Genomic DNA, 21043 nt, shown 5'->3' on the forward strand with positions numbered 1-21043 from the left:
ACCCTTTAATAACCTTTTTCTTTCAATGGTGAAGAAGCAAAAGAACAAAGTAAATCAAATCAAGAGTTAAATTGAGTAACCAAGGTACCAAAAAAGAAAGCAGATTAAACTGACAGAGAAAAACAAATAGTAAAACCGAATCAAACCAAATCAAACCAAATCAAACCAGAATAGAAAAGGATTCCAAAAAAAGGTTTAACCATGAAGATGAGGATGAAACACACAGACACAAATAAATCAACACGAGACAAGGAGAGAGAGAAAGATCAACAGTAAGAGAAAACTAAATCACAATTAAGGAACCAAAGAAAATGAATTGAGAAAAATTGAAAAAGAAAATTTGGAAAAAAAGAGAAAAAAAGAAAAAAATTCCAAACCCAAATGAAGAAAACGGAGAAAACAATTAGAAAAATTGTTACAACAAAACCATCACCATAGAGAGAATGACATTCAACACATATTGTTAGAGAACAAACAAATTAATTAACTGTAATTAATTGTTCTCAATTAATTTAAATAAAAAGTGAGACAAACGAAAACTAGAATTAACCAGAAATTGGAAAGAAAGAGTAAATTTGAAAAAGAAAGAAAAACAATGAAAAGAAAGAGAAAAGAAAAAGAGAAAGAAAGAGAATCGAACATGTGGTGACCTCTTCTCATCAGAATAGAAATTATTTGTTCTCAAGCAGAATAAAGTGCCAAGTTCGTTTCCAAGGGTCGACAACAGATGGAGCCAAAAATCTCCCTTGGTGATTATCTGTTTTTCCGGAAAAGGAAAAGACTTTTTTTTTCTCATTGTCTCTCTCTCTCTTTCTTTTATTAACTAACTCTTGTGATTATAAAACTAGAAGAGTTGAATAACTATATATTAGTAGGAATTGTATTCTATCAGTTTTTTTGTTTGTTTGTTTCTTTCTTTGTTAATAGTAACATTTAGCCAAAAAATGCAAGGAGCTGCAGCCACACAAGGCGATGGTATCCCTACCTTCAAATGTATTCTGGTCGGTGATGGTGGTACCGGAAAGACTACCTTTGTAAAGAGACATCTTACTGGTGAATTTGAGAAAAAATATGTTGGTAAGTTATGAGGGTGAATCATTTGTCTTGTTTCTGGTTCTTTCTATTCTAGTTATTGTGTCTGTGTCTGTGTCTGTGTCTTCTCTAATCTTCTATTTTTTTCACTTTTGGTTTAACTGTTCTTTTTTTTATTCTATTGTCATCCTTTTCCTCTGCCATTTTTTTTTTGCTTCTGTTTAGCCACTCTTGGTGTTGAGGTTCATCCTCTTACCTTTGATACAAATCGAGGTCGAATTAGGTTTAATGTATGGGATACCGCTGGTCAAGAAAAATTTGGTGGTCTTCGGGATGGTTATTATATTCAAGGTGATTGCGCCATTTTAATGTTTGATGTAACCTCACGTATAACTTACAAGAATATCCCTAACTGGTATCGAGATTTAACCAGAGTATGTGAAAATATCCCCATGGTACTTTGTGGAAACAAAGTTGATATTAAAGATAGAAAGGTCAAAGCAAAATCAATCACTTTCCATCGGAAAAAGAATTTACAGGTTGGTCACTTTTTCTACATGTGCATGTTTGAAATTCACTTTTTTTCTTTTAAAATTCTAACCCTTTTTTTTATATAATCTTTGTCTTTATTTTTTTCTTTTCTAACTCTTTTTCAATCACCTTCAACAGTACTACGATATTAGTGCGAAATCTAATTATAATTTTGAGAAACCATTCCTTTGGTTGGCCCGTAAATTGATCGGTGATCCTAACCTTGAATTCGTTGCTATGCCGGCTCTTGCACCTCCCGAAGTTACCATGGATCCAGAATGGCAAGCCAAACTTGAGAACGAAATGGAGGAAGCTAAGAAAATCAGTTTACCCGATGACGATGATGAAGATCTTTAGATTATTGTTTTGGATTTTCTTCATAATATTGATCACATCATCTTTATCTTCATCATCTTTCCTTGCTCTTTTTTCCAAGTCGTCATACTAAAAAAAAGAAGAAGATACTTTTCAATGATCCCCCTCATCAAATCAACACTCATCTCTCTTATATAAGTTGATGTGTTATCTTGATCCCAACCACAGGCATCATTGTTTTTTTTCAAATCAACTAACATTCAATCTACTAACTTACACTTCACTCAACCCTAAAACACCACCAACACCACCAATACCACTACCATACACACACATATACACACTCTCTCTCTCTCATCAATCTCTCTCTTTTATTTTCTCTCCTTCTGTATCCTTCACCTCCTTTTCAAATATTTCACAAACATATTTAATATTGTCATTTGTTTCTGTTTGAAAAAAAAGAGAGGCTTTGTGAATAATAAAAACAGAAAAAAGAAGAGATTAGGTAACAATTGAAAGAAAAAAGAAACTAAAAATTATCTCATTAAATTTAAAATTTATCCAAAATTCGATATCAAAAGTCGCCATCTATGGGAATTAAATGAATACTTTTTAAGAGAATAAATGAAAATTCGAAATCAACAGATGGCGCATAAAGAAAGAGAAAAAGGTTTTGCCCTGAAGAGAAAATAAATTAACCCTTTGGATTATAATTAATCTTCTTACTTTATAATTAAATCTACGGATAAAATGGAAACAATTAAAACTGAATCATCTTTAACTTATCAACAATTGTTGAAAATTGTGTTGATTGTGAAAACAAGAAAATTTAATTTAGGGAGAGTGAATATCAAACTAATTTCAATGAATTAAGATGATAACCTATCATAGGTTAACCTTTTGCTACTCATCATCTTATCTCATCATCATCATCATCTTCTCTCTCTCTCTCTCTCTCTCTCTCTCTCTCTCTCTCTCTTTGATTATTCTCTCGAGGCATAAAGAGTGAGAGAGAGGAAAAAATTTTCAAACCTTGCGGAAGTAAATCAGAAAGTTTTTTCTCTCGACCCCAACTACAACTACACTTCCCAAGATTCACTTGTTCATCATCTTTAACCTCTCTCTCTCTCTCTCCCTCTCCCTCTTCTCATGTTTCCCTTTTTCTCTCTCATTCTTATTCAGTGCTCACTTGAATTTCTCTCTCTCTCTCTCTTTCTAAATCTGGAATCACTTTAATCCAGTCTCTTTTACCTTCTTTCCACTTTACCTGTTGACTGAACACTCTGATCATCAACATCATCATTTAGTTGATTTTTTGTCTCTTTTTTGTTCTCTTTTATTCTTCTGATTTTGTGTCGCCGATTACCAATAATTTTAAATTACCAACACTCATGGTTACAATTAATTGTGTTTAGTTAAATTTCTACTCTTCTAATATCCTGTGTATCGTTTATAAAACTTTTCTCTGTGATTTCCCTCTTAAATTCTATTTTCAAGTTTAAATTAAAAGGCTAATGTTCCCAGAGAAATGGCTTTTTTTCATCAACTACAATTATTATTAAGACATCGACTTCTTCTTCGTAGAAGACAAATTGTAAGTTCTATCAAAACCAAATTTTCTATGGATAATTAATTGTTCCTGTTAATTGTGTCTTGTCTCTCTCACTCTTTGTGTGTTTGTGTTTTCTTATTGTGCTTATTTGTTTCCTCGAATTGTTTCTCTTTCCCTCTTCTTTTTTCTTCGTCTCATTTATGTGACCTGTTGATCATCTCATCTTTTCTCACCTTCGCCATATTGGATTTTCAATATTCTTTCAAATTTTTAATCATCATCATCTCTCTCTCTATTTTCTTCATTAATTCTCATAGTTTCACTTAGGATTAGAAGTATTTTGGCCTGCGATCGTCTTTTTTACTGTGCTTATATTTAGACTTAAATTTCCACCAGAATCAAATGATTCATGTGAGTATAAATTTTGTGTCTCCATCGATGTTTATCTGTTAATCTCCATCCAAAAGTGATCGCCATTTTTTCTTCTTCTCCTCTGTCTTGTGTTAATGTGATTTTGTCTCTAACTGATTTGATTCTTCAAAAATCTTCACATTCTCTCCTCTTTTTTTTCAATTCAATTCAATTTTCTCTTTCTCTTTATTTGATTTCTTTACCTTTAGGCTTTTATCATGCCAAGGGTTTACCTAGTGTTGGAGGAGTTAATTTTTTTCAATCTTTAATCTGTACAATTGATAATCCATGTTTAAATGAATCGTCTTACTCAGAAGTACCAACGTTTCCAGGCTCAAGGTAAGTCAACCGTTTGATTTTTTTCTACCTTCAAGTCTCAACAAACTTTAAGGTGTAAAGTGAAGAGAAACAGAAACAGAAACCTGATAATCTTTGCCATCATCATCATCTTTTTACCTTTTTCTTAAATCATCATCATCATACCATCCATCTTTTTCCAATCATCCTCATCACCAATTTACAACAATAACAATTAGTGGGGATTATTTTATCATCATAAGACTGACCTTTAATAGTTACAATTAATTTTCTCTATCTTATTGTTATAAATATCTAACAAGTATCAAGATAATATTGACAATTAGATTTAATCTGTTGATTTATTTTTTCTCTTTCTCTCTTTTCACCAATTCAATGAGTTGACAGCAATCAGAAAATCATACAATACTAATCTTCACTTTAAAGAGAAAAAGATTGTAGACCATTTTTTTTTCTATTCAACCAAAATAACAATTAGTTTTACTACGAAATCAAATTAGATAACACAATCAATTACATAGTATATTCTTGATTTCTTGTTAATTAAATCTAATCAATTACATGTAATTAGCACAAAAGGGAGACATTAATTAGTTATGATAAGTTGTGATTATCTCATCGATTCATTGACATCCTTTTTCTTCATTGTTTATTATTAAATATTAGTGATAATTGGTAATCATGACAATTACCAATTATCGTGAAACAAATGACATATACGAGTGAAATTTCCAAGTAATTTTTGACTGATTTCCTTTTCCTCATTCCGTGAAATCAGTTTGCCAAATACACCAAAAAAAAGTAACTAAGTAACTGTTAAAATGATCGACCAATGAACCGGATAGGATCATGTTGTTGTTGCTGTTGTTGATGTTGTTCTTGACGATGATAGTGATGATGATGATGATGATGATGATGATGATGATAATGTTGATGATGTTGATGATAGTGTTTCTCAATATTTTTTTCACTATAACAATTGATTTAAAGTTAAATTTTTTATTTCCTCGCCTTTCATCATCATGATTTAAAAATATTAAATGATTTATACTTTATTAATTGGCCTGGTCTACATTTTTATAGGATTCACGAATTGGTTGAACATTTATCACCACTTTTAACGGACACTTCGATAACCAACATTGTCCATGATTTACCTTCTGGAATCAACTTACTTTCCACTCTAGTGGATAAACTATATCACCCGGAAGTTCGTGGTATTCTTGAAGAGGGTGGTTCCGTTGCAGACAATGTAAGTATACCAATTAATTTACCGTTATTTTTATTCTTTGAAAACAAAGTCACTCAATTGGATTTAATTCAAGATGAAAAATAATTAATGGGCATGTCAATCAGATAATCAATTGGATTAACTTGAATTGTTTATTTTGTTTCATAAACCTTTGACATTGTTTCATTATAATTATAATTATTGTTGTATTGTTTTTGTGAATGTTTAATTTTTCTAATTATTCATTAACAGATTCAGATTGATCAGAATAGCTTGAATGGAAAATTAATTATTGAATGTGAATGAAGGAGAAAGAGAAATCTATTATTGATTGTTAAGTTAATCACTAATTAAGATCATTTAAAAAGTGGTAAATCATTTTCATTATCATCATCACCATCAAACCAAATAGAGGATAAAATCGTTATTTATTATCAGTAGAAAAAAAAATTAACTATAATCATCATCATCCACCAATAATACAATATAATAGTTAAAATATTAATTGACACTCTTTTATCATTTATATACTTGTGTGTGAGTGTGTGATTGTTTATATTTACAACAATCAAGATGATAATGATGAGTAAAAAGCACACACATACACACTAATCAACTATCAACAACGAATCAAATTAAGTTAGACTGATCTTCTTTCAGGTTGATTGAACCTGAAACAATTACTATTGAAAACCCTTTGCCCTGATTGATCGGTCGATGGAAAATAATTATCCAGTCCCCCCTTTATACTTTTCTTTTCTTTTCTCTTTCTCTTCATCTTCTCCATCCCTTGTTACCAAAAAAATGAGTTAAGGGGGACACACATACACACCACACATACATAAATAAGATGATATTATATCAGAAAGATGAAGATGAAGTGAAGGCGACCTGATGAAAAACAAGTTTTAGGCCTTTAATCAATTAACCAGAAAATGTTTTTTATTTATTCAGTTAAATTGCCTGACTGATAATTTAAATTCTATTCTATTCAAAAACAATTGACTCTAATGAATTCATTTTATTTAATTGACTTTTATTTTTCATATATTCTATTATAACAGTTTATTCAATTGATTGGAGATGAAATATTGACCAATGCCGGACTTGATAGAGCACAAATACCAAGGATTCTGGCCAGTTTACAATCAGCGGCTTCATCGATGCCTCTTGTCAATGATTTTATTAATAAATTTACGCTGACTCTGGATCTTCAGGAAGATACGAGTCAACTTGATCTTAAAAGAGATGGCATTGATCTTATAGCAAGTAAGATATTATTATCATCATCATAATCATTTTCTCAACATCTTCTTCCTCCTTTTTCTTCCCTCTTACTTTGGCCCTCCTCAGGTCATTATTATTACATCATTAACGTTTGCAGGGCCGAATCATTTCATTTTAAACAAACAAGAAACCAGTAAGAAAGAAACAGATTTACGTCACAATTTGTGTTCTGATTATGATGTTTGTGTGTTGTTTTTGTTTATCTTCCCTTATTTTCACCGTTATTTCTCAACTTATTGCGAGTTACTAATACCTGTTGATAGATATAATTTGTTATTATTAGGTTGGTCAGTTTGTGTTATAGAGATTAAATGAGAAAGAGAGTAGATAATAGAGATTAATTTAATCATGATAGAAAACACTGGGTGGTTCAAGTAGGCAATAATGATTGACGTACTTTGTTTTTTTCTTATTTAGTAACATTATTGTTATCGCACGTTGTAGTAATCGCAATCGAATGTAGTTTAGTAAGAGAGACTCTGAATAGGTGAATTGTTATTTTTTTCTCATTTAATTGGAGTAACGATTTTTACGTCAATTTCCTTATCTATTTTGATGCACGAAAAATGTAAAGTCCAAGTGACAATATTATTGGATTAGGCTCGTTAAGATGATGATATCAGTATTTATAATGATAGTTATAATAATAATTAATTGTTCTGTTTAGGTTCTCATCATTAATAATTAATTTAATTTCTCTCTTTTCTTACTTTATGATTGTTTCCTTAATTACCTTTTTTAGCTCCACAAGCAGCGAAAATTATTGGTAAAACAATGTGTGGTCAAGCTCTTCCGCTTTTGACTGATGAATTTAGTCACTTAGAAGGACAGTCGGGCAAAGTTAATTCAGTTAATGAAGCCGAACTAAAAGCGTTACCAAGTGACTTTTGCCGTGATGGCTATCGTCAGATTATGAAACTTTCCACTGGACCAGTGATTTGGGCCTGGTTGAAACCTTTGTTAGCAGGTAAAATCCTCTATAGTCCAGAAAATACAGCAACTCGTGCCATCATGTCTCGAATGAATGGAACTTTTAGTGGAATGTCAACACTAGTTCGAACTTTACAAGACTGGTCATCTACTTTGGGTACACTAGAAAAATTCTACAGTCAACCAGGAATTAATGAACGTCTAGTAGCAGTTGAACCTCTACTGGAGAAAATTTTAGGCGGTAAGATGTCAGGTTTTGTCCTATCCTCAGATTCCAACTCTAAGGGTCAAATTGAAGCTCTAATTAATTCTGGAGGTATTCTGAAAATAGTTCAATTAGTGAGTAATATTGCTCAATGTTTCGAACTTGAAAGATTCATTGGTTATCCCGATGAAGTTGCCTTAGAGGAAGCAGCTCGTGTTTACACTTCGAGCCATGAACTCATCGCTGGAATTGTTTTTCTCAATGTGAATGATGAAAATGTGCCTGATAACTTGACAATGGATCTTGTTGTCGGTGATGAGACAACCACAATCACCAGTACTAATCAACCTCCATCCATCAGGTTACCTAAAAAAATTGAATACAAAATACGAGCAGATATTGACTTTGTACCAACCACCAAAGTTTTGAAAGATCGTATCTGGGAACCTGGTTCTAGAGACCATTATTCCAAACATTTAGGCTATTTCCGGGGATTCGTTCAGGTTCAAGAAATGATTGACCGGGCAATTACCTCAATACATATTAACGCTAGTGACCTGACCTTTGCCCCACCAGTTTCCCTACAACAATTCCCTTACTCTTGCTATAAGAAAGATAAATTTGGTTTCTTTATACTCGCCTTGACCCCGGTCATTTCAACGGTTGCCTGGATATTTTTAATTGCCTTTCTCATCCGTGATCTTGTTCTTGAACGAGAACTTAATCTTGAAGAGTATCTTCGCGTTACTGGTCTTAAAGCGTCCGTTGCATGGGTAACCTGGTTTCTTCTTGGATTCTCAGCAATGATCTTTGGCTCAATTTGTGGACTAACAATTTATAAAATGGCCAATCTGATTCCTCATTCAAACATGTTCATACTCTATCTTTATTTTACTGCATTCAGTTTCTCAGTTATCATGTATTGGTAAGTTTGGTTAATCTTTAATCTTATTTACTTTTGTTAATCACAATCAAACAACAAAAACAACAAAAAATCAAATCAAAACAAACTTTAAACAAGTTAAAAGGTCCAATTATCATTTTTCTGGTAAATCATATTGGGAAGGAAAAAAATTGATAAAACTGTATTAACAGTAAGAGTAGAATCAGTAAAAGTTAGTATCATATTATTATTATTATTACATAATGATGAGCGTAAAAATAAATTCTTATATTAATCAGTTAAAGTTAATCAAAAATTGAGAAGATGATTAACATTCAGGTAGCATCATCAATAGTAGAAAGAGTAAGAAAAAAAAATAATTCATTTACTGAACTATCAGATTATTGAGATGAGCTGAAAGTATTGATGATTTAATTAACTTTACGTTATTAGTTCAACCTTTTAAAACTGATCGATCAAAAAATAATTTTTTTTTCTTAACCATCTAATTATAAACACAAACTTTTTTGATACAAGATAAAAATTCAATATTCATGTTTACTGAATTTAAATTTGCTTCCAGGTAAAATCATCAACTCATTGTTTCAATGAGTGAGAGTAAATTGCTAAAATAATTCAATTCAGTAAAAATGTTATTAATAATCAAAGTTGTAACATCAGTCGTCTCATGATTACCAAACTAAACTTGATATAAATCTTCAATGTTTTTAATTCAATTTGTGATCCTCAAACTAATCATTACTTTTTTTTTCATCTCAATTTTTTCTTCCCCAATTCTCTTTCAACATCTACTCTATCATCATCTCGTTCTTGATGATGATTACTTGCAACACGAATCACAAAATGTACATTAATCAGCTACTTGATAAGCTGTTTCTTCCGAACGGCAACAATTGCATCGCTTTCGGGTATCGTTGTTTACCTGGCCACTTATCTTCCCTTTATGGTTGCTATAACTCTTGAAAATGAAATGTCATATCTTAGTAAACTTGGTTCGGTAAGTAATTAACTGATTGTTATTATTAAATTAACTCTTTTTCTATGACTTAGAGTATTAGATTACCTTGTGGGTTGTAATTGAAATAGAACTTTTTTTTTCTTCATTACGATCCATTATCACATCACCTACTCTCCCTTTCTTATCTTCATCTTCAGCATCATCATCATGTTTCTATCCGGCGGATGATTAGTTACGCTAATTTTTTTCTTCTTCTCTTTCTTTTTCTGGCCTTTTTTCTTTCTTCTACTGATTGTGTTACATTAATCAGCACGAAGTCCATTTTAAATTGCTGAAGATGAGCAACTATTAGTAGTTAGTCTGATTTTTGAATAAATATTTTTCATGTCTGGACAGTTAATTGGTCAATTTAGACTACTTGCTGTTTTTATATTTAATCGATAAATTGACAATTAATCATGCAGGTATAAGAATGTGATGAAAGAAACAATTTAAAATGATAAATGGTCAACTTTACCTGTTGGTTATTTTAATTTGATCAAAATTTCAAAAGTATCAAAAATAAAATGAAAAGATGATGAAAAGATGATGAAGATAAAGAAAGGAAATAATGAAAAAGAAATGAGATGAAGATTAAGATGATTATATGATTCGTGTTTGCTAAATTTGTTTCCGATTTAGTTTAATTTTCATTTATTTTCTTTATCAAATCTGAGCTCATTAACCTTGTTTCAAGATTATGTCTTCTGATATATATGCTTAAATTGCTTAATCTACATTTAATTTAATCGTTTGTCACTTATCATGCAATACTAATCCTCTTTTCGTATTATTTTCATCCTTTTCCATTTAGTGTCTCAGTATGTCTACCTCATTTTGCTTCGGGATAATGTACTTGGCTCGTTATGAGGCTCAAGGAATCGGTATTCATTGGTCAAATGTTTGGCAATCACCAATGTCCGAGGATACGATGAATTTTGCATCATCTGGTTTAATGATGATCTTTGATGGTTGCATATACTTTTTAATTGCTTGGTATATTTCAAATGTTCATCCACGTAAGTTTATTATTAGCGTTACTCACCAAGGAGTTTAGATTAGTCCAGTACTCATTCAATTATAACTAAAACGATTCTCATCTTTTAATTTAATTATCATGATTAGCGGGTCGAAATGGTCATCGTGAACCTTGGTACTTTTTCCTATTACCAAGTTACTGGGGATTAACTAATAAGCGATCAAAAAGTCGAGTTCTAACACCTAATATTCAAGCCAATATTCATGCTTCTGGTGGACAGAAAATGTACTCTCTTGAAAAAGGTTGTCACCAAAAGTCCGGAATGGAGATACACAATTTATTTGTTATTTACAACAAAGGTTCAGCCCGTTCAGAGCATCGAGCTGTTTCAAATCTTAATTTAGAGCTCAAAGAAGGACAAATCACTACACTACTTGGTCGCAATGGTGCGGGTAAAACGACCACTATCAGCGTTCTAACAGGTCAACTTCGACCGACCTCTGGCTCGGTATTTGTTTATGGTTATCCAGTTCCTGATCAATTTGATGAAGCTCGAAAACTTTTAGGTTACTGTCCTCAATACAATGTTCTCTTCGATAACATTACAATTCGTGAACATTTGAAATTTTTCGCCAGTCTTAAAGGTCTTCTACCTGATGATCAAATTGAAGATGATATCGATGCAATACTCCATTCAACTGGCCTTTGGAATATGCAACATGAACTAGCCCGTAATCTGTCTGGTGGACTTGCTCGTCGTCTTTGTGTTGCATTAGCGTTTGTCGGTGGTTCCAAGTTAATCATTCTTGATGAGCCAACAGCAAGTGTTGATCCAGTTGCTCGTCGTTCCATTTGGGATTTAATTGTGAAACAAAAATCTAGTCGAACAGTTTTACTTACAACTCATCATTTAGATGAAGCTGATATTTTAAGTGACCAAGTTTCAGTTATTCATCGAGGTAAATTACTCTGTTCAGGATCACCTTTACTTTTACGTTCAAAGTATGGATGTGGTTATCAGTTGACAGTTTCTCGGCAAAGTTTAAGATCAGAGGATAAGGAATCTAATGACAGTGATTCAGGTCGAGCTTCCAATGAACCACCTCATGGTGTAGATGTTGAAACATCGAGTGACTCGGATAGATTATTAGCTTTCATCAAATGTCTAATACCAAATGCGAGCTTGATTGAAGATCATAATTCAAGTGAGGTTATTTTGGCTCTACCAAGAACCGGACCCGATGGTAGTGTTCATGATTATGCTACATTTTTCCGTTGTTTGGATGCTAATATTCATAATCTTGGTTTTGGTTCCTATGGATTAACATCAACTACCCTGGAAGAAGTTTTTCTAACTCTTTGTAATTCCGAAGAAAGTGGTATTCCTATCAAAGAATCAAACAAATTAGCTTTATCTCGTAAATTAAGTAATCAGAATCAAAAATCTGGTAAATCACTTCCTTCATCTGATCCACATATGCTGAATTCAAATCATGATATGAGCTTACATCTTGATTCAACCTTCAAAGAATTCAACTTGACTTCAGCTATGGTAGTTAACGGTTTCCCTCTTAAAATGATGCAACTCTGGGCACTTCTCTCAAAGCGAGCAGTTCACACTATGAACGATTGGAAATCTTTATTTTGTAACCTCGCTTTACCATGTATCTTCATAGCTTTAGCCATGGGTATGACATGTATTAAACCTCAATTCGCTCCTGATCCAATATTGCCCATTCATCCTGCAGTCTATGGACCATCAACAACCTCATTTTATCATTTACCCGAAGACTCAATAAACTCGGGTGATATATTTGATCAGATTGTTCATCAAATTACAGACTCGAGAATCCGTCGCTCATTCACATGTCCCAAACCTCGCAATGGTTGGAAAGTTTCCAAATGTCCAATCGTTCGTGGTAAACCTTCACTTCCTTCGTTATTATCTAGTGGACAGATAACTGTTCGAGATGAAGTTTGTAAATGTAACTCAACCTGTTCAACTGATTCAACGTCATCAAAACCAATCACTGGATTAATAAATTATGATAACATTGAAGCTCCAATTGAAACAGAAATTGGATTCATTTATAATTTAACATCACTCAGTTTATCACCTAACCAACCATACCGATCAGTTGAACATTATTTGATAAATACGTTCCCATCGTTCAATGATTATCGCTACGGAGGTTTCACCTTTCATCACAAGTCCAAAACCAACAGTAAAGTTAACAAAACCATTAGAAATGGATCAATGATTAAAGTTTGGTTTGACAATAATGGTTTTCATGCTTTGACATCTTATCTTAATACTCTTGACAATGCAATCATGCGTGCGAACCTTGAAGCTCATGGATTACCTTCAGAGGAATACTCAATTACCACATATTCTCATCCATTCCATTTACGCTCAGCTCAATTAGGTGACCAATCGTTGATGCAACGTGCCGGCGATGCTGGAATAGCGCTCATCATTTTGGTTGGTTTTGTTTTTATTCCAACGTCTTTTGTTTTTTATATTGTTCGTGAAAGAACAGCTGAAGAGAAACAATTGCAAAAAATTTTCGGAGTTGGACCAGTTCTCTATTGGTCAGCGGCCATTATCTGGGACTCTCTATCCATCATAGTCTCTGGATTACTTTGCAGTTTGATAATTTACTCTTTCCAAATACCCATTTACACGGCTCGTCTCAATTTACCTGCAATTTTGGTATTACTTTTACTTTTTGGATGGGCAATGACCTCATTGGTTTACCTGATGGAAAAACTTTTCTCTGAATCTTCAATTGCGTTCATGGTTATTTATTGTATTGCACTTTTTATTGGAATCAACACTATGGTCATGAGATTATTAATCGATGTTTTCCAACTTCTTGAGGTCACTTCTTATTGGAGAGACACTTTTAATTCATTTGTTCTCATCTTTCCACCTTACGCACTGATGTCGGGTCTTGTTGATATAACCAAGAATCAACTTTTCGCTGAGATTTATACTCTTTTTGGTCAAGATGCTTATGTTAATCCATTTTCAATGGAAATGTTAGGCAAACATTATATCTACTTGGCTTCTGAAGGAGCAATTCTATTCACAATTAACCTAATACTTGAAATAATTGCCAATTCATCCTTCTTTAACTGGATTCGTTCTCCCAAATCATCACTACCCGCCTCATCCACCTCACTTTCATCATCCTCATCATCATCATCTTCAGTATCTGCCTCATCTGCTCAACAATCAAATACAACAGGAACAACACTCACAACCTCATCATCTTCATCAACATCCTCATCATCAACACTAAATGGTCAAAATTATCCTAATGAAGACTGTGATGTAGCTGAAGAATGTCGACGTGTTACTCGTACTGATGGTTCACTTTTCGATATCCTTCGAGTAATTGAAGTTACCAAAGTATTTAAATCAATGTTTGGTACTCGATTAGCTGTTAACAATATTTCATTTGGTGTTCCAAGAGGCGAATGTTTTGGTCTACTTGGTGTTAATGGAGCAGGTAAAACAACGTTATTCAAAATGTTAACAGGTACCATTCAGCCAACCTCAGGAGCAACATATATAAACAATAAGAGTATCGCAGCAACTTTAAAAAGTAACCTTCGAACCCTTGGTTATTGTCCACAATCAGATGCTCTGGACATGGTGTTAACCCCAAGACAACATTTAATAATCTATGCTCGTCTCCGAGGAATCCCATATCTACATCGATCCCACCTAGTAGCAGAATCATTGGCCAAATTTCAGTTAACCAGTCACGCTGATATGCCAGTATCGGCACTTTCTCGAGGTACTCGACGAAAACTTTGCTTAGCATTAGCCATGTTGGGTAATCCATCGCTTGTTCTCCTCGATGAGCCAACCAGTGGAATGGATCCAATGAGTAGACGATGCCTATGGCAGAATATTCAAGATGCCATAAAAGAGAGAAGATCAATTCTATTAACTTCCCATTCAATGGAAGAATGTGATATACTTTGCTCTCGTCTGGCGATCATGGTAAACGGAAGATTCCGTTGTATTGGTAGTCCCCAATATCTAAAACACAAATTTGGAACGGGTTACACGATAACACTTCGAATCAATGAAACTTATTCAAACTGGACCGATGCAGTTAATTACATGAAACAAAGTTTCCCAACAATTATATTACGAGCTCATCATCACAACATGTTAGAATTCAGTTTACCAACAAACGATATCTTATTATCAGATATTTTCGCTGCTCTTCAATCAGCCATTTCTAGACTTCATTTGCAAGATTTTGCAGTTACACAAACAACACTTGACCAGGTATTTGTTAGCTTCGCCAATCAACAAGTTAACGACTTTCATCATAATCATTCACCATCATCATCAACTTCACCACCATTAACAACAACAGCAACAATTACACCAACTCAACCATCAACACAAATGCCTTCATCTGTTGCAAATAATCATCATTTTGTCCAATCTAGTTTCAACAATACAATTCATCAAATTAATAAACAACAACAACACAATAACCACCAAAATCCTGCCAGCCATCATCCAGTGATAACATATCATTCCCCAAATAAATCATCATCATCATCATCAACAACACCATCATCATATCATTTTTCATCATACACTCATCCCCACCATTTACCAAACAACTCTCATTATCATCTTACCAAAAAATTGGCTTTATACTCATCACCATATCCACCATCTCATCATCTTCATCATCACCAATCCACATTAAAACCAATGTATCACCATTGATTATTTTAATAGGAATCGAACAACAAAATCAAATTTAAAATTTTTAGCTCTGACAATTAAGAAACAAAAAAAAAGTTATTATCACAAACGTACATTTATTTGACCATTGTAATTAATTATCGACCTGAACAAAAAAAACAAAGATCAATATTAAACTAAAGTTATTTGTATAAATTTTCTCACATGAAATTTATCTCTTTGTATACAGTTAACATCAATCCCGTTGACAAAAGTCACAATTAAATTGAGAGAAAATTTCACAACAATCACCACGGAAACAATCAAACTAACAATTTATGTGATTAACCAAAGGGAACAATTAGTTTATTAGCATCAAGAGTAATTGAAATTGTAAATTCTTTCAATATTTTATTCACTTATTGTTAATTTGATGTTTACTGTTTTGTTAAATTGTCTTGTAACCAAGTAACAAGTGAGCAATCAACAGTAGCAATTAACTAAATTGTAAAAGAAAATGATAATTCATTTAGTAGATCAACTTGGATTCCCTTGGTTAATCAATTAATTTATATTGTTGATTATAATTTAAATGTGAATTTCATTAAATATAAGAGAGATACGATTACCTGAAGTGATTTACATAATCCATTGAGAATTAATTTAATCCATTTAGTAGACAATTTAAATTGTTTCCAATGATAAAAAGTGACAATTTAACTTTCTAATAATTTTATATTTATCATCATCATCAGATTCATTAAATTATTTTGTAAATTGTGTTACATGAATAGGAAGTGCAAATGATTAATAACAGCAATTAATTTATCTCTTTCCCTCCTTAATTAATTAATTAAATTGTTGCATCAGTTTTAATCGTCCATCGGCCAAGGTAACATGAGATTAGCAAAAGGCCAGGAAACATCATGAAAAAGCGCATTGTTTTCATGCTCTGAGTTTCCATGAGCTTGAAGTTCAGTTTGTTGTTGTTGTTGTTGGGGTTGTGGTGGCGGTGGTGGTTGTTGTTCATTTGATTTTGTCCCTTTCTCAGATGAGCCAAGAGGCGGCGATTTGGCCTGGCTTTTAGGTCTTTTCACGGGTTCGGGTTCATCTTGCAAATGCTGGAATAGCGAGAGAAAGACAAGATCAAATGAATGATAGTTAATTAGAATTGAAGAAATGACGAGAAAATAATTAATTGCGAAGCGAAAAGTTAACAGAAACTTGTAAATAAAACTACGACATGGAATTGAAAATAATCATGACAATTAGTCTCTCTTTTTAAATTTCGTTTCTGTTTATTATTATCATTTAAAAGAAAAACATTATCATGTTAGTTGATTGTATCGATTTGATATTAATAATTATTTATATTAACTATCTCACATTCTGACTGGCGAAGCGATTAAGCAAGAATTGGAAAGAGAAATGAAGAAGAAGAAAATAAAAAGCAACTGAGAAAAAGTGATGAATGAGAATCAACGTTTATTTACATGAGGAATTAATCCTCGGAACAGCTCCATAGGAACCGGAAATACAATGGTTGAATTTTTCTCAGCAGCGATTGAGCTTAAAGTTTGTAGGTAACGTAATTGAAGAGCTGCAGGTGAATCGTGAATAACTTCAGACGCTTCTCGAAGCGCTTTTGAAGCTCTTTGCTCTCCTTCAGCGGCGATCACCTTGGCTCGAGCTTCTCGAGCAGCTTCGGCTTCCGTAGCCATAGCTCGTTGCAGTTGAACAGGTAAACGAACGTCTTTACTATAAGATGATGATGAAAAGATAAAGTTCATTAACAGAAAATGATAACAAATTAAAGTTAAATCATGAGTTCATTGAATTTACTTTCACTTTCAGTTTCAATCTGATTAATGGTTAATTCACTTTAAACATGAATCTAATCAAGATCAATATCATACATGCACTTTACTTTATATTTATCTTGATTCTTAATCATCTCTGTGTTTGATTTAAAGCTCATTAATCAAAATCAAACCTGATTCAACTAATCAATCTAAGGGAGTCACTTTAATGAGATTTTAACTATCAGTTGTTATCTATCATTTTTTATTTTATGTAAATGGTCATTTGGTCAACCCTTTTGAGTCTGAAACCTTTAGGTTAACATTAATTAGAGTCTCGATTGGGTATTAACATTAACCATTCACTTACATTTCAACTCTTTCCACTTTAACACCCCACGGGTCAGTCGCTTCGTCCAAGCTGGTTTGCATTACATGGCTGATCGACTCGCGTTCTGATAGGATTTCAGATAAATTTTTGGTACCCAGTACATTTCGTAGTGTGGTCGCTGCGAGGAGTCGAGTTGATCGACCATAATCTTCAACGTTCGAAACTGCAATGGCCGCATTACTGATACGATAATAGACAACAGCGTCCACTGCAACGGTCACTGAATCTTTTGATAAAATCTAATGTGAGAATGTGACATAAAGATAGAGAGAGAGAATTAGTTTTGTTTTTTTTGTTCGAAATGTTATTTCTCTTGATTCCTTCAAGTTACCTCTTGAGGTGGAACATCAAATGAAACAGTTCGAAGGTCCACCTTTGTATATGTATCGATACAGGGAATGATGAAAAATATTCCAGGTCCTTTAGCTCCACCGGGTAACAAGCGTCCAAGTCGAAATATTACCGCTCTTTCATATTCTTGGACAACCTGATTGGTGAAAATTGAACATTCGATTGAAATTATATTCGATTAATCAGATTTTTCTTTATTATCTTACCTTAATTGAAAAGAAAAGAGATAAAGGCAAGAAGAGAACGATAATTATCACAGAGAAAATGGTCAAAAGATAAGCACATGTACCAGGACTTTCACCGACAGTGGCTATTGGAATGATAGAAAAGTAAAAAAAAATCGAAAACTCGAAACGTTAGAACATAATAGAAAATCGTGTAGAGAAAAACAAAATTATCGAATTTAAAAAGTTCAAAAGAGGAAAAAAGTTGAATGAAAGAATTGAACATTTAAATCATAGAAGAAAAAAAAATGATTCGAATCTTAATTGAAAGGTAATCATGATTATCTAAGCACAATCTAATTCCCCATACGTGATTAAATTAATTCTCAAGTTAAACTAATTGTGAACACTTTCAAATTGTTTTCCTTAACATTTAAACAACATCCAGAGATTTAATCAATTGCAAATCCAATGAATTATTTATATAAATGGTTACATTTAATACTTTCAATGGATTAAATTGATTAAATTAAATTGAAATGATTGTGAACACACAATTAAAATATAAATAAAAACACAAACCTCAAGTCTTGATTAAAGTCCCATGTCAGTTAATAGCAATTTAAACATTTAAATGATAACAAGTTAAATTTTGATGATTTAATTAAATACTAATCTGATGGGAAGGATTAAATTTTCATGATATTAACTGTATGTTTGTTTTGTTTTCAATTTTCAACACTATTGTTGGTTTAATTAACCTTAACAATTAATTATAATCCATTAAAACAAAAGCTAGTAATAAATTGTGACAGTTGATTGTTGGTTTTCAAAGTAATTAACCAACAAAAAGTTTCAATCGATTAAGTTTAAAGTTAACAAAATTAACTCAGATTCTAAAATGTTTGATGACAATTTAATTGTATTAATTAGACACCAAGTTTTGGTGTCAAGAGGTTAAATTTTTCTTGATTTACAGCAATTAACTTGATTCACTGATGATGATTAAGATTAAGGATTGGCCTGAATTTAAATATTAGCAACATTTTCAACTCTAACTTGATAATGTCAATGACGATGATAATTATGGACTTTCAATGATAAATCATCATGTTGATGATGATCATGTTAGTCTATCATTAAATGGAAACTTAAACATCCAATATAATTAATTGTTAGGTGGAGGTGCATGGATAATGAATGAATTGTAATCTAATATGATATCAACTGATTATCATGAATTGAGAAAAAACAAATTTTCCATATCCAATGGATGAAAAGATTGATTAAGATTTTGATTATTGTTAAAAGTTAACAAACTGTTGTAACAATCAAAAAGTTCATGACGATAATCATGAAGGTGATAAATTGCTGTCCCATGAATGATTAGTAGTATTTTGTTTCCTTCCATTACATTTTGATTATATTACAATTCCTTTTGGTTTCGGACTTAAAGTTACAGGGATACACTCAGAACTTTCAGTTGATTGTTACCTGACATTTACTATCATTTTATATTAACGCAACTTGGATCATTCAATATCAGTCAATTTCCCTGATTCTGGTTATCATCAACTCGGACATTTATTTGACCATTAACTTTGATTGATTTGTTTAATTTTGTTAAAAGTTTCTCTCTGATAAAATATTAAACTCAATCATTGAATCAAATTAAATCAATTGAACGAGCTCAATGTAAATTATAGTAATCAATTGTTTCAAATCATTTGATACTCTCAAAGTTTAGTCTTAATAGATAAACTAATCTTTATAAGTTCACCATGAATCATGTTCATTGTTTTCAATTGAAATTTATCCCTTCAAATGATCATCATCATGATCATTGTAATGTTCAAGTTGATGATCATCATGATCATGTTTATCATTATTATTACAAATCATTGTAAAGATACATCATCATGAAGGTTGAAACATGATTGAAAATTTGCTGGAAACAAAAGTTTTCACCATGATAATGATTCACTTATTGATTCCTAAACTTGCTCATCATTATCGCCATATAATCTCAGACATATATCACTGTCTTATCCGGTAAATTGTAGCTTGACCAGCCACACCCCGTTGACCTAAATCAACAATTTTATTCATATTTAATTTTAATGTTGAAAAAAAGATGAACCAAAGGTAAAATAATGATGGACACTGGTCAAGATTTTCATGTTTCCAGTAAAATTTGCATGTCACCTGAATCCATGAACATGCAACAGTAAATGAAACCTTTCCAGTTCCAGTCTGATGATTAACTTTAACTGATTATCATTAATGTTTATCAAACAATTAATTCCCTGGTGATCAATTAATTTAATCAAAATAAAAGGTAAAATCAGAAACAATCTAATCAATTGAGGATAAAAATCAGGAAGCCAAAAGTTTAACCTTCTTGTTGCAATTGTAACAATAGTTAAATTGTCAACCATTATCACTGGTTAACTGAGCAAAAAAAACCAGTTAATTATCTGTTAATTACAATTAATAGAACCATCAATCAATAAATCAATACAATTTTCAGCTGATTGGAATCCAAAATTTCACGAAAATCTCTTATAACATATTCCGTTTCAATTCAATCAGGAACTTTTCTGTCTCTTCCTCGAACCACTTTCATGACGATTCTCAGAGTGATAATGATGATCACCAGTAGAATGATGAGAAATAAACAAATGCTGAGTTCGAGGTGATTGTTTAGTTTCCATAAACAGGGAGGAGAAAAAAAATCTGTTCCCATGTAAATGTTCAGAACAATTCAGATTAATCGTAAAAATAAGTTTTCGAATCTTTTTTCTCACTCTGCTCAAATGTCTAAAAATATAAATGATACAATAAAAAGTTGGCCTCCAAATAAAATCCATTGTATTTACCTCCTCTCATGGTGATCATCATCATCATCATCATCGTGATTATC

At 32.2% G+C, this 21043-nt stretch overlaps 3 protein-coding genes across 3 annotated transcripts in view; 2 read left to right on the forward strand and 1 right to left on the reverse strand.

The window, feature by feature from the left end:
- Positions 1–809: 809 nt before the first annotated feature.
- On the forward strand, positions 810–2020 carry LOC128391988 (GTP-binding nuclear protein Ran). Its single transcript, XM_053351956.1, has 3 exons — positions 810–1077; positions 1258–1571; positions 1702–2020. The coding sequence occupies exons 1-3, from the start codon at positions 945–947 to the stop codon at positions 1918–1920; spliced, it is 666 nt and encodes a 221-aa protein (XP_053207931.1). The 5' UTR covers positions 810–944; the 3' UTR covers positions 1921–2020.
- Positions 2021–2590: 570 nt separating this feature from the next.
- Positions 2591–15646, forward strand: LOC128391985 (glucosylceramide transporter ABCA12-like). The gene is made up of 9 exons (XM_053351952.1): positions 2591–3472; positions 3748–3841; positions 4051–4180; positions 5243–5411; positions 6455–6659; positions 7420–8737; positions 9575–9713; positions 10528–10732; positions 10839–15646. The coding sequence occupies exons 1-9, from the start codon at positions 3407–3409 to the stop codon at positions 15455–15457; spliced, it is 6945 nt and encodes a 2314-aa protein (XP_053207927.1). The 5' UTR covers positions 2591–3406; the 3' UTR covers positions 15458–15646.
- A 490-nt stretch (positions 15647–16136) lies between these two features.
- Positions 16137–21043, reverse strand: part of LOC128391986 (mechanosensory protein 2-like) — a 35420-nt gene continuing 30513 nt past the window's right edge. The window contains exons 3-7 of the mRNA XM_053351953.1: positions 18163–18266; positions 17937–18092; positions 17585–17844; positions 16909–17173; positions 16137–16536 (exon numbers count right to left, since the gene is read on the reverse strand). Coding sequence (XP_053207928.1) covers positions 16288–16536; positions 16909–17173; positions 17585–17844; positions 17937–18092; positions 18163–18266 — 1034 coding nt within the window. The 3' untranslated portion in view covers positions 16137–16287. The remainder of the gene's footprint in view (positions 16537–16908; positions 17174–17584; positions 17845–17936; positions 18093–18162; positions 18267–21043) is intronic.

The sequence above is a fragment of the Panonychus citri genome, unplaced genomic scaffold (assembly GCF_014898815.1).
Source record: "Panonychus citri isolate SS breed McGregor unplaced genomic scaffold, ASM1489881v1 Contig00135, whole genome shotgun sequence".
NCBI lineage: Eukaryota > Metazoa > Arthropoda > Arachnida > Trombidiformes > Tetranychidae > Panonychus > Panonychus citri.

What these genes read in the sequence shown, in the direction of transcription:
- LOC128391988 (XM_053351956.1), top strand. Translation starts at nt 945, where the DNA reads ATGCAAGGAGCTGCAGCCACACAAGGCGATGGTATCCCTACCTTCAAA. An exon ending in ATTTGAGAAAAAATATGTTG is followed by an intron (nt 1,078 to 1,257) that starts GTAAGTTATGAG and finishes GCTTCTGTTTAG; the next exon opens with CCACTCTTGGTGTTGAGGTT. An exon ending in ATCGGAAAAAGAATTTACAG is followed by an intron (nt 1,572 to 1,701) that starts GTTGGTCACTTT and finishes CACCTTCAACAG; the next exon opens with TACTACGATATTAGTGCGAA.
- LOC128391985 (XM_053351952.1), top strand. Translation starts at nt 3,407, where the DNA reads ATGGCTTTTTTTCATCAACTACAATTATTATTAAGACATCGACTTCTT. An exon ending in TTCTTCGTAGAAGACAAATT is followed by an intron (nt 3,473 to 3,747) that starts GTAAGTTCTATC and finishes TAATTCTCATAG; the next exon opens with TTTCACTTAGGATTAGAAGT. An exon ending in CCAACGTTTCCAGGCTCAAG is followed by an intron (nt 4,181 to 5,242) that starts GTAAGTCAACCG and finishes ACATTTTTATAG; the next exon opens with GATTCACGAATTGGTTGAAC.